The following is a 12896-nucleotide window of genomic DNA, read 5'->3' as shown; positions in this document are numbered from 1 at the left end:
CTTTTAGATGAACAAATTGTCAGCTGCATCCCAGGTTCCACTTGGGCCTGGTAAACTAATGTGTAAGTATAAACAAGGGGCTACACGAACGTAAGGTGCGGTTCCGAGGAGGGGACAGTGCAGAACGAGAGAGGAAGGGACTAGGAGGGGGACCAAAGGCTTGGAGAGGCAGTGGGGTGACTTGAGGCAGTGGGGTGACTTTCGCCCTTGGCTAAGGCTCTTGTCTCCACACAAACAGTCATCCACGTAGGCTCAATGTGACTTTTTCACACCATTCCACAGTCTCACGAACCTGTTGACCCTACCACTCCTGGCCTTCTTTCTAGACCCTAATACCCATTCCCAGCCACCCTTTTGCTACTGCTTCTTTGGTGCTGGTGCTGGCCTGGAGAGTGGGAGTCCCAGGGATGGGGGTTAAGTCCCAGCTCTGACCCTGTATTGTTGTGTGGCCTTGTTCCTTAACCTCAACCTCTGGCCTTCGTGTCCCTTGTCTAAAACAGGGATCGTAATAACGGTGGGCCCCGCCTAGCCGTGGGGAGTGAAGGGGCTGACACTGGCATCAACATCAGAGCCGTCTCCTCCCGGGGCCACTTCCGACCCTCCTCTCTTCGGCTTGAACCACCCACCCCAGGCCAGTCTTCTCCCCTCTTGCTCCCTGGCTGAGGGGCGCTACCAGAGAAAGACATTAGACTTACACAGACTGTACCCGTCTCTCGTTCCTCACTTTCTCCCTTGCACAGTGCACACAAAATTGTCCCAGATGGTCCATCCTCTCTCTACACATGTGCTTTCTCCTCATCTTGCCCCTGTGGGTGCCATCCCACAGAGACCACTTAGCCTCAGCTGCCCCACCTTCACCCCAACAAATCCAGTCTCTGTCTCCTCCCTAAAGCTAACCCTTCCCTGTCTTGCTTCCCATTCTCATCACCACGACTGCCCCGTCTCTCCAGCAGCTGACTCCCTCCTTTGCAAAAGCCCTCAGTTCTGACACTCAATTCCCACAGCCTGTGGGGCCCCTCCTCGCCTCCAAATCAGAGTGAGTGGACAGACGTCACCATCTGCTGCCCAAGAAAGGGCAGCTGCACCTTCCCAGGTGTCCACCTCCATCGCAGCTCCTTCCTGACTTGAGCACCTCCTCCCTCCAGGCACCGAGGAAGACACCCCCTCTGCCCTCAGGAGCTGGGGGAAGGGCTGTGCTGAGCAGGCAGGGCAGGAGGGAGCCTTCAGGGGAGAGGCATGAGGAAAGCAGGGATTCAGGGAAGGATCCAATGGCGTGCCCAACATGTGTTGGAGGTACCGCGGGGGAGTGGGGGTGCTGGAGGCAGACAGGTTCCTTAGAACGTGAGGCAGGTGTGAGGCACCATGCAAACAGGGAAGATGTGGAAGTCAGAAACCAGGAGAACGTGTGAAGCTTGGTGAGTGGCTGGCATGTGGGGAAAGCAATGGCGCTGTCAGAGATGCTGTGAGCCTGGGTGAAGAGACATGCTGGGCCATCATGGTTCAGCACTAATTTCTCTTTGTTCCACTAGCTCTAGCCCAGAAATAGTGGACCTTGGGTCTGCTGGGAGGCTGCAGAATAAACACAGTCTTTTGCTTTGAGAGGTAAAGAGCACATTTAAATGCTTATAACCCCTCCCCATCACCCCCCCCACACACACACATAGACACCAACACCACCACCAAGGAGACCCACTTCCTGGGCATCTCAAGGCCCAGCAACTGTTGCCCTGTGGAGCCAGGCAGGACAAAGCCGAGTAAATCCAAGCCTCTCCCTCCGGAAGTCCTGGTGCCATCTGTCTGTCCTGCCTCTGCTCTGTTTACACAATAATGGAAGATGAGGCCCACCCCTTCTTGTGGGCTTTCCTCAGCATTCCCAGTCCTTAGAGTGTCTTCCTGCTCCGTCCCTTCCAAGCACCCCCCTTGTCTTTCCTGGGAGGTGACATAGTTTTGGTGACTGGGTTCATGTTCAACCATGCCTGGAGTACGGCACCTCCAGGGCAGGACTTGCTGGGCTCGTCGCCACCAAGGACTATGTGCGAGCCCCCTGTGGCAGGCCTTCCCTGATCCAGATGAAGCAAAGCAAAGGGACTGGGCGGGAAGCCCCTTCAGGAGTGTGGGAGCATGAACTGCTGGGGTGTGGGAGAGGAACAGAGGTGGGGTCAGGCTCAGCCCTGAGGGAGGCAGAAAACATTTTGAAGTGGATGAATTGTGTCTTCGCCCATCTTTTCCTGGCTCGTTCTCTCCTGTTCCGTTCCATATGAGCCTACTGCCTTTGCTAAACAAACCCTCTTCCCCCAGATTTCACAGATATTGTGATTACCCCACGCTGCTCTATCTGTAATATTTTTGAACCAGGTTTTTGATTTTTACTTCCCTCCTACGGGATTCCCTGCCCTGACTGTAAACACCCTTAGCTATGGACACATTTTGGAGGGCAGCTGTTTTTACTTTCCACCTTGGCAGAGAAGTCAAAGCCAGGAGAAGCACAGGGTATCAGGTGGGGCCCCCACAGCCCTGTGTACACACAGATCTGCTCTGGCCCTTTGATGTCTCCTAAGTGCCTGCCTTCTCCACTAGGCTCCGAGTTCCCAAGGGAAGGGGCTCTGCCTCCCTCCACGTCTTAACACCTACCACTGGGCCAGCACACAGCAAGCCCTGGAAACATAGGTACTGGCAATGAATGGCCAGGGAAATGCCTTTTAATCTTAAAGACTCAGTGCCAAAAATCCAGGGCCCTAGGGACCATTAACTAAATCATGGCAGATCCACTAATGGATCCCACACAGCAGTGAAAGAGTGAGGCGGTTTTATTTGGGCTGATTTGGGTGAGGTTCACAAGATTGATTGTTAAATGAGAAAAAAAGCAAAGCACAGAAGAGGTGTTACTCTAATTTGTTGAGAGAGAGAGAGAGAGGCCGATATGTGTATTGAAATCTGTCTACGTATACAGAAGAAACTGGGAATAGTAAGTGCCTTGGTGGGAAAGGACATTAGGGTGGAGGGGAACCTTACTTCTTCGCTGTATACCCTTCTATACTGCTTAACCATTTGCCATGTGTAGGTAATACTTTCATAAAACTTTTTCAGAAAAGCAACATTTTTTTAAAGTTATAAAAGTCAAAGAAAAAAGAAAGGAAGAAAAAAACAAGAGAGGGGAAAGAAAGAACACAGAAAGACCTTCTAGGGGGCCCCAGCTTATCACAAGCAGGGAAGAAGCCTGGGGGAGTTCCCAGGGGCGCATCTCCACTGTACGCGGAACAGACATGTTTCCTTCCCAAATGGGGCCGAATTTACTCAGCACTGTTGTAATTTTTTTTGTTCCCTTAGGAAGGAGGCAAATATTTTCTCTAATTTACTAGCAAGGATGCTGTGAACCAAGAGGTGAAGTCCAGGGTTTTGCTCAGGATCAGATCAAGAGGGCCAGGATTTTTTCTAGAACTGAGGTCCTCTGCTTCGGGTCCCTGAAGTCATTCCTCTCTCCTGCAGTCTGACCTCCGGTTTTCTTTTGTCTGCTCAAGATTATAAAACACTCACCCTCCCTCTGGCTCCTCTTCCCTTCCAGGAACCTCAAGATAACGTGAGCCTGTGCAGAGAGAGAGCTTTCCCTTAGTCTCTTCCTGGTGAGCTGACGGCCTCATCCTTGATGTCTGTGGTCACTGTGGTTAGAAGTTAGTTTAAAACAAGTCAGCATTTCTTTTCCTTCTCCAACTTCAAGCCCTTTCATAACTATTATGATGCTTACTAGAAGTCACCTTCTTTTTCAACTGGCTCATATATATACATCTGAATTTCCCAACTAAATGATAAACTTCTGGAGAGCAGCAAACTGTTTTCACCCCCCGAGGGCCTCGCACAATACCGGGCATGTTGGAGGCGCTCAGTGAGAACGGTTATTAATAAAAGGTTCCATTTACAGAGCATCTACCAGGCACATGATCTGCATTCTTTTGTTCTTTTCCTACCATATGGGTAACATGCAGTATAAACCCTCTGGCTGTGTTTTGCTGTAAACATTATTAAAAATAAATTTACGTTTTCCTCTTTTTCAAGCTATGAGTTTGCATATTTAATACACTGAAAAATGATTTTTCAATAAAAGTGGTATGGAGACTGAGGCTCAGAGACGTTCAGTCACTTGTCCATGCTCACAGACTCCAGGTGGCAAAGCCAGCCTATCTATCTGCCCGAGTCCAAGGGCCTTGCGCTCCTGCTTGGCTGGGCCGATTTGAAACAAGAAAGGTGCAGCGGTGAGACCAGCGAAGAAAACCTTTGTGGTTTCCGCTCCCTCTACTCCCCTGATGCGAATCTCCTTCATGAAATCCAGACCTTTTTGTTAAGCACTGAGGTATGAAGATCATGGGGCTTTGTTCTTGTTCTCCTCGTCCCTGTTGAGCAAGTTATAGGGAAGCAGACTTCAGCTCTATGTATAAACTTTTAATTGAGTGTAGCTGTCAGAATGTAGGGCATTTTCAATCAGTCAGCCAACCAATATTTACCATGAGCCGGGCCGGTGAATACAGCGGTGAGCAAGACAAAGCCCCTGCCCTTGGGGAGCCAATAGGCTGTATTGACTTTGGGGAAACAGAAATTTCAGAAAAGTGGTAACGCTGTGAAGAAAAGAGACCCGGTCACAGTACAGAGAGAGACCGGTGTGGAGGCAGTAGAGGCAGTGGGCAGGGGGAAGCTGGCTGCTCGGATAAGGTGATCAGGGATGGCCTTGACATTCCAGCCACGGCGTGAATCCTGAGACGCCATGGTCTTCAGCAAAGACCTGAAGAGCTTTAGGAAGAGGGAACAGCAAGGAGGCGGGAATGTGCTTGGTGTGTTTGAGGGACAAAGCAGGTTGGCTGGAGCAGAGTGAACAAGAAGGGAAGTGAGGAGGTTGAGTGTAGAGAGTGAGCAGGGGCCACAGGGGAGGAGGCTGTGTGCTCCTGTCACTGAATGTGTCCAAGCAGAACTCAAAGGACTTCTCATCCATTTTGGAGAAGTTTGGACGAGATAATCTATAAGGTCCCTGCCAGGTAAGATGCAGGGGGGATACAATTCTAAGTCAAGCACACTCTGGTACTTTCCACCATATACCCGCCCTGCCTCAGCTGTCCTACCCTTCTGCAATGCAGCTGATTTAAAAAAATAAAACAAAAAACTGCCATGCGGTATCCTGAGAGATGGTTCTAGAGCCCACTCCATCCACTTCAAGAGGAGCTACCGAACGACAGTTTTTCTAGAGGAATAAGCAAGACAGTGAGCAATTAGGACCCAAACTTTACCAAAAAAGAAGAGCGTGGAAGGGCTTCCCATCTTCACACAGTCCCGTTCCCAGAGAAGGGCAGCTGGGACCAATTGAACGTTTCCTCCCTCCCTTTCTTTCTCTTTGTGGTAATGTGTAAAGGGCTTGGAGTTTGAAAAGGAAAACAAAACAAAACGAGGCTGACCAGTTTATTCCTAGTTTTCAATCCAATTGTATCACAGACCCCAGGGAGCAAGAGTCATCTTCATGGGAAGCAACAATGTTTCTGAACAGGTTGTCCTAAACATGAGAATACACATGTGGAATTACTCAAAAAGAAAAAGTCCAACTTAACCAATGACTAGGGCCATCGTCAGCAACAATGCTTACCCACACACTACAGGAGGGATGGGAATGAAAGGGCTCTTTAAGGGCAAGCCGGAGCAAGCAGATGGGTCCACACCACATCCTGAAGGCACGTCTCATTATCAGGTCCTGGCTTCTTGGGCGTGGAGGGTCAGCGTGACTCCACACGTCTCAGTGGGGTCCTGGGGCTGGCGAAGACCGTCCAGAGGTCAGAGTATCTCGGGAAGATAATTCTCACCTTCCCATTTCTGAGCTCACCAGTCACCCAGATATTAGCAAGTTCTTCCAATTCAGATCTCTGGTTAAATCTTCAGCCCATTTCCACCATTCATCTCTCCTCACTAGATCCTATTTTATTTTTATTTGAAAAAGTTTTTGTTGAATATTTGGTTATGAAGATTCTCTTTTTTATGTATCCTGGACTTGGTTTATAATATTTGGTTTAGGACTTTCGCATCTGTATGTATGGGTGAGATTTACATGTAATTTTTTCTTTTACTACCCTTGTCAGGGTTATGCCAGCCTCATAAAATAATTCTTTATGCCATAAAAGTTCTTTGCTTCTTCTTGGGCTAATCAAGATTCCCGAGAAGACTTCCAAACTCCTGGGCACTAGGGTTCTAGGAGCCCAACACGGCTGAGAACATTCAAAATGCAAATGCTCACTTAACTCGCTGTGGTACTTTCACTCTCTGTTCGTGATCTCCGCACCACAAGAAATCTTGAATCGGCTGCTGAGCTGGGGAGGGACAGTCATCTAGCTGCCCAAAGTAGGGAGGGGACCTAACAGGCATTCAACCCTTTGGTAACCCTCCTCTCACTCCCAATTCCCAGAGTAATGCCATCTGATGTTCCCATATCTGAGCTGTTTGGGGATTACGCAACGTAAACTGGTTTGCCCTGGCTGTCTCCACTGCTGGCGCTGGGATTAAACTTTTTTGGCTCTGCTAAACCGTTCAACGCCTCTGTTTTCCAGCTTATTGTTTCTCCTCTCATGTTCTTCCCAAGCTCATGGATTTGCCTTCTAAACAAATCCCCTTACTGTCACTTTTGACAAAGTTAAGAGTATCTTTTACTTTTCTAATATCTGCAGCATCTATAAAAGTATTCCTCTTTCTGTGTGTGTGCATTTTTTTGGATTGATCTTGCCAAAGATGTTAATCTGCTTCATTTTTTTTTTAAGAACAAACTTGTGGCTTTGTTGATCCTATGTTTAATTTCTGCACATCTTTTTTACTTCTCTCTACTTTCTTTAGGTTTATTTTGCTGCTCTTAATTTCTTGATACAGATGCTTAGCTCAATTTTTAGACTTTCTTACATTCTAATAAACTTTTAATGCTATAAAATGTATGTGTTTTAGCTATATCTCTCATCTTGATATGTAGTATTTTTATTATTGTTCAGGTTAAATTTCCTTTATGATTTTTTCTTGGACCTATGAGTTAATTCCAAACATGTAGGGGTCTTCTAGTTATCTTTTAATTTTGGTTTCTAACTTAACTGCACTGTGGTTTGAGTGTGGTCTGCATGACAACAATCCTTTGAAATTTGTTGAGGTTGACTCTACTGCCCAGTATGTGGTCAATTTTTGAAAAAGTTCCATGTGTGCTCAGAAAGAAGGTGGTTGTTAGACGCAGTGTTCCACAGACGTCCATTATACCAAATTTACTAAATGCTTAAATCTTTTATCTACTCACTTGACTTTTTGGTTGCTTGATCTATCAATAATTGAGAACCGTGTTCAAATCTTCCATTATGATACTAAATTACTTATTTTTCCATTTAGTCGTCAGTTTTTGTTTTATGTATGTTGAGGTTATATTAGTTGTGGACTAATTTAGAATCTTTATATTTTTCTGGAGAATCAAGTACACATATAATTATGTAGTGACTATCCCTAGTAATACTTTTTGTTTTAAAGCCTATTTCCAGGGCCACTGTGTTGTACAACTCCAGGGAGGCTATGAATAACATACCTTGGAATTAGTCTGTTTGCTTATTCAGAATGGTCCTAATTTTGCCCATTATTAGTACAACTACACCAGATTTATTTTGGTTAGTATCTGCCTGATAAAGCTCTTCTATCCTTTGTTATGTTTTCCTAGATTACTGATGTCACTTGTAATCAACCTACGGCTGAATTTCTTTTAAAAATCCAGTTTGACAATTTGTCTTTTTTTCTGGAACATTTAACCCATACAATAGACACACTTCAATTTATTTCTACTATCTTATTTTGGACACTCTATTTGTCCTGTGTTTTCTTTCTCTCCCCTATCTTTTTATAGATTGATTATATTCTTGCTTGGAAACTACATCCTCTGTTTTATCTTTTAGTAGTTAGTCTAGAAATTTGTAGCACATATAACTAACATATCAAAGTCTAAAGTTAATCAATATACTTTTCTTCTTCTGGAATGACATGAGGACTTTATTCCAATCACTTCCCTCCCTAATTATCCATTTTCATGTATTTTGGTTTTTCTCTTTTTTTGAACCCTACAAGACTACCTACAGTCACTTTTTGTTTACTGATACATGTATTTGTCACTTTCTCTGATCTACATTCTTTGTTGCATTTCAGACCTTCCATACTGGATCACTATCTTTCTGTTTGGGCAACAGTTTTTGACAGAAAATGTCTTTTACTTCACTCTTGTTTTTGAAAGACAGTTTCACTGAGTATAGAATTCTAGGTTCATTTCTCTGAGCACTTTCAACATATACTTCACTGTCTTCAGGCATATACAGTTCCTCATGAGAAGTTAGCTGTCAATCCTATTGTCTTTTCTTTGGAGGTAACCTGTCTTTTCTTCCTGGATGCTTTTAAGATCTGTTCTGGGGTTTCACCATGATGTGTCTAGAAATGGATTTATTTATCCTGCTGGAACAGGATTACTAGTAAACACTGTGATTAAAACCTGAGCCTTTATCTAATGTTATCTTGGAAAGTGCCGTGACAGAAAATATCCCCTGCTAGGACTGAGAAGATTCTTGGAGAGCCAGAAAGGTAGGGGTTCAGGCACTGATGGAAATGTTAATTAGGGTGCTGTACCGACGTGCTTTCAGAGACAGGGAGGCCCAGTCTCAGTAAAACACATATTTTCCAGCCCATTCTAAGGCTGGACCGAGCAGAGCTTCACTCCCCCCCCCGTAGGGACCCTGGATCTGGGTGAGAGAATGGTTAAGTGGCAGAGGCACAAGCCCTCTTAAATATGGTGCTTGGGAACCTCTGCAGAAGCCGGTGAGGACCAGCAGAGGCTGGGAAGGATTATGCGTCTCAGGGAGAAGCTCAAGCAGGGAAGCCCTGGCCCATCTTGCCGGTTTTCCACTTTGAAGAACATGAGTCACCTGGTTGCTGTCCCTTGTAGCTAAATTAAGAAACACTTCTTAGATCAAATAAGCCAGCTTACTCTCATTTAGCAAAGAGTTTTATTCAAAAGCTTCTCAGCACCATCTAGTTGTCAGAAAGAATGGATATCACCTTCTCCTGCCCATCCAACTCCCAATTCCAGAGGCAGAAGTTAAACCATTTGGCTAGAGCTCCCCCTAATGATCATAATTCAGATCACGATAAGGTTTGGCTGCTCTCTCACCCACCTTTCTCTAGGCCTCTGCTTACCCCTGACTCAAGAAGGGCTGTGCTCCCCCACAGTTTAGAGCAATAGGAAGGAATCATGTCAGACTTGATCAACCTCCCATTCCTGGGCTATCAGAGACACATGAAATTACCTTGAAAAAATTCCATTCAGTGACTGCCATCTAGGAAGGCCAGTGATACTGTCAGGCAGCACGCGGTATTGAGAGCTCAAATCTTAGGGTAACCCTCCCCCTACTCTACGAACAAGGAGCATTAGACCTGTTTTCTCTCCACACACCTCAATTGCTCATCCTCTACTGTTTTATTAAAACAGACACTGAACCAAACCTTTTTGACAGAGTAAGACAAACAATTACATCTGATAAAATGCTAAGAGATCCTGAGCTGTTGGAGATGAGGAGAGTAGAGATAGTGTGACCTGATCTTTCCCTTTTTTAAAAGAATATTTTGTTTCAGCATAAAGCACATTTCCCCGAAGAGGTTCCTGGAGGAGAAGTCCAAGAGTCTGACTGTGTCCCGTGGGAACACACAGTCACCTGTGTAACTTTGGCTTCAGTCCCTGGATCTGTCCTTTGCAGCTACTTCGGGTCCCAAAGGAGGAGGAAAGAGCTGGAGGCAGTATCACTCGGCCAAAGCCCCCATGGGGTCCCAGGCTGGCAGGACAATGGGTTCCTGCTCTAACACAGCTAGCACCTCTTCCGGGACATGCTTCCTGTCCACCACCACTTCGTAGACATATTCAGAGAACCACTCATCTGTCATGCTCAGGTAACCTGGAGAAAAGAACAGAAGCCTCATGAGTCCAGAGGGCAAGGGGAAACGAGCACTCTAGAGGAGCCTTTTACAAAACTAATATTTGTCCATGTTTTTCAGCTTTCCCATCTACACTCTCACTTAATCTAAGTTTTATTAGAAATTCTGCGAAGCAGACAGGACAGGCATGGCTATATTTTTACCAATTAGAAAACTGGGGCTCAGAGGAACTAAGTGACATGCCCAGGTCATGCCTTGGACCTAAGGCTGGTACCAGATCCTGTGCTGTTCCACTGCCAAGGCTGCCTCGCTGAAGGTGAGTGGATGACCCCAGAAGGGTAGTTGGAAACGCTTCTTGTTCATACAGCCACACCTAGGGGATTAATCTCTAGGGTCAGAAAGGCAAGCACATCAGTTTCCTTCTTACCCCAGCCACCTTCTCAGCACTACTGTCTGTTTTCCTTCCTTCCTCTCTATCATAAATTCCTACAGCAACCAGCTTAACGGCTAGGGGAATCTGTGATGGGGCCATGTCGTCATTCCCAGGCTGTCACTTATTTGCAGATGATGCTGTGTGAGTCAAATGATAACACAGTCTGTGCTTTCCTAGGAGGAAATCTGTGATGAGCATTAGGCAGAACTGGAGGACTGAGACAGCTGCTCGACCGCTCTCCCTCAGTTAGGCCCCGGGGTTATGGATCTCTCCAGGGGCAGGACTGTAGAGAGGCACAGCTGTACTAAAACCCAGGTTGCAAGCTCAGCTGAGAAAAAGTGTCATGAGGTATTCATCCTAGAAACCTGCCTCTTCCTGTCTCTACTAGGACAACACAAATTCCCCTTCAGGAACATACTTCCAACAAACTTCAACAGGGGGAAAAACGCTTCACCTGAACTATTGTTAATTTAAAGAGCAAAATTAAAGCGAGAGACTAAAGCGTGTGTATTTAAAACAAGAATGGGCCAGGGAGAGAGCACAGGGCACAAAAATGTGTATCTACACAGGGCACTGCATGTACATACACATCCAAGGTCTGACAGGAAACAGCAATCATCATCATCACCATCATCACCATCATCATTACCATCATCATCACCATCATCACCATCACCTTCTTACATAGCTGGCACCTGCTATATGCTAGACACTTGAGCCATTTTTCTCTCCAAGTGTTTGTGCAAATCTAGGTCAGTGCTATTTCATTTCCCATGACACAGGACCAAGAGAAAGAAAGAAGATGGAGGTATTTCTCCCAAGGTGGTCCTCTAGGGCAGCGGTTCTCAAACTTCTTGGCCCCAAGACCAAGCCTGTACACTCTTAAAATTATTGAGGACCCCAAAAAGTTGTTTATGTGGATTATACCTACTGATATTTACTGTATTAGAAATTAAAACAGAAAGTTAAAAATATTAATTCATTTAAAAATAAGAATTAAAAAACATGAATATAAATAATATATTTTTAGGAAAAAATAATTCTATTCTCCAAAATAAAATAAATTTTAGTTAGACAAGTGGCATTGCTTTACAATTTAATGTCTGGCTTCGCAGAAGATACTAAATTCTTGTATCTGCTTCTGTGTTCAATCTGTTGCAATCTATTGTTCTGGCTGAAGTAGATGAAGAAAATCTGGTCTCACACAGATATGCTGTTGGAGAAGGGAAGACCCTCCAGACCCCCTAAAAGAGTCCTAGGAACCTGCAGGGGTCTTCAGCCCACACTTTGAGAACTGCTGTTCTAAAAGCAAGACTGATTTAAATAATTAAAAGGCAACATGATGGTAAGTCTAATTTTGTAAGTTAAATGGTGTGTCAGAGGACATTTACCTTGAAATCACAATTGCTTTGGTGAGGTCGCCTATGCTCAATTCTTCTTGTCACCTCTGTCAGAAGTCAAAGACAACTCATGGCACAGCATGTTTATTTACCCTCACAAGAAAATGCCCTGGAAAAGTGCGCAAGGGCTCTGACCAAGGCAGGTAATGGAATGTATCCTTGTCCCCTGACGCCAGCCTCCTGACCCAGTGCTCCTTTTCTCAACAGGACATACAGGGAAGCAGCGCATAGATCAACACCACGGCCTGCACCATTTCTGGTTTCTGTCTTGATTACACACTCCAGAGTCCCTGGCTTTGCTCGTGGCACTCAGTCAGGACCTGGCTCTTACCATCACCGACATTACTGCCAATAAGATCTAGCAACCAAAGCTTGGTCAGCTGAAGGGCCAACCAGCACCATTTCTGGCTGCATCTTAAGTGCTTCCTGAGCAAGTGAGCATCTGCCTTCCCACAAAGGAGCTTTCAGAGGACACGAGACCAGACTACTAAACACTACACCATTTGACATTAGTCATCCTTCCCCCACCATATGCAAGCTGAATAAATCCTTAGAGTAGCTCTGGGCAGTGAGGCAGGTGAAGGACAGAGGCAGATTCATGTAATAAAGTTCTCTGTCCTTATGACAATACTATCATCACACAATCAAATGAGTCTTCAAAGAATGCCCAGAGAAAATGGACAATAAGTCCATCTACACTATCTTGTTCCAAAAGCAGATCAGATTAAGTCTTCACAAATTAAAACTCCTATCAATTTCAATCCACCCTTTCAGTGTCCCTGCCAAGAGGACCTGCCTTGATGAGTCTCTCTCTTCAGGATATGAGTTCTTTGGGGGCCCACAAAAACCCCACAGTCTAGGTGGCTGCCAAGTAATTGCACCCTGAGTCGATAACGAACTTGTGGCTGCTGTAACTGTTGATACTGTGTGTCTTGGAGTTTGAGAAGATTAGGATCAGTATGTCTGAAACTCAAGTAAGTGCTGTGTAAAGGAGCAGCCAAGTACCCACTTGGGCGGGATGAAACTGGCCATTTTGATTTGAAGGAAATTGCAGCTGCTAGCCTTTAAGCACCCCGGCCATTAGAAACAGGTGTTCCTCAAGGAAAAAGGGA

General features: G+C 45.5%; 1 protein-coding gene across 2 annotated transcripts in view; it reads right to left on the bottom strand.

The window, feature by feature from the left end:
* Nucleotides 1-9010: 9010 nt before the first annotated feature.
* Nucleotides 9011-12896, bottom strand: part of BLMH (bleomycin hydrolase) — a 46734-nt gene continuing 42848 nt past the window's right edge. For both annotated transcript variants that reach the window (XM_014789728.2, XM_014789729.2), the window contains one exon: nt 9011-9971. In XM_014789728.2, coding sequence (XP_014645214.1) covers nt 9820-9971 — 152 coding nt within the window. In that variant the 3' untranslated portion in view covers nt 9011-9819. The remainder of the gene's footprint in view (nt 9972-12896) is intronic.

Source organism: Ceratotherium simum, chromosome 16 (genome assembly GCF_057802395.1).
Source record: "Ceratotherium simum simum isolate JZ-2026a chromosome 16, ASM5780239v1, whole genome shotgun sequence".
NCBI lineage: Eukaryota > Metazoa > Chordata > Mammalia > Perissodactyla > Rhinocerotidae > Ceratotherium > Ceratotherium simum.
This window is presented reverse-complemented; position numbering and strand designations above follow the sequence as displayed.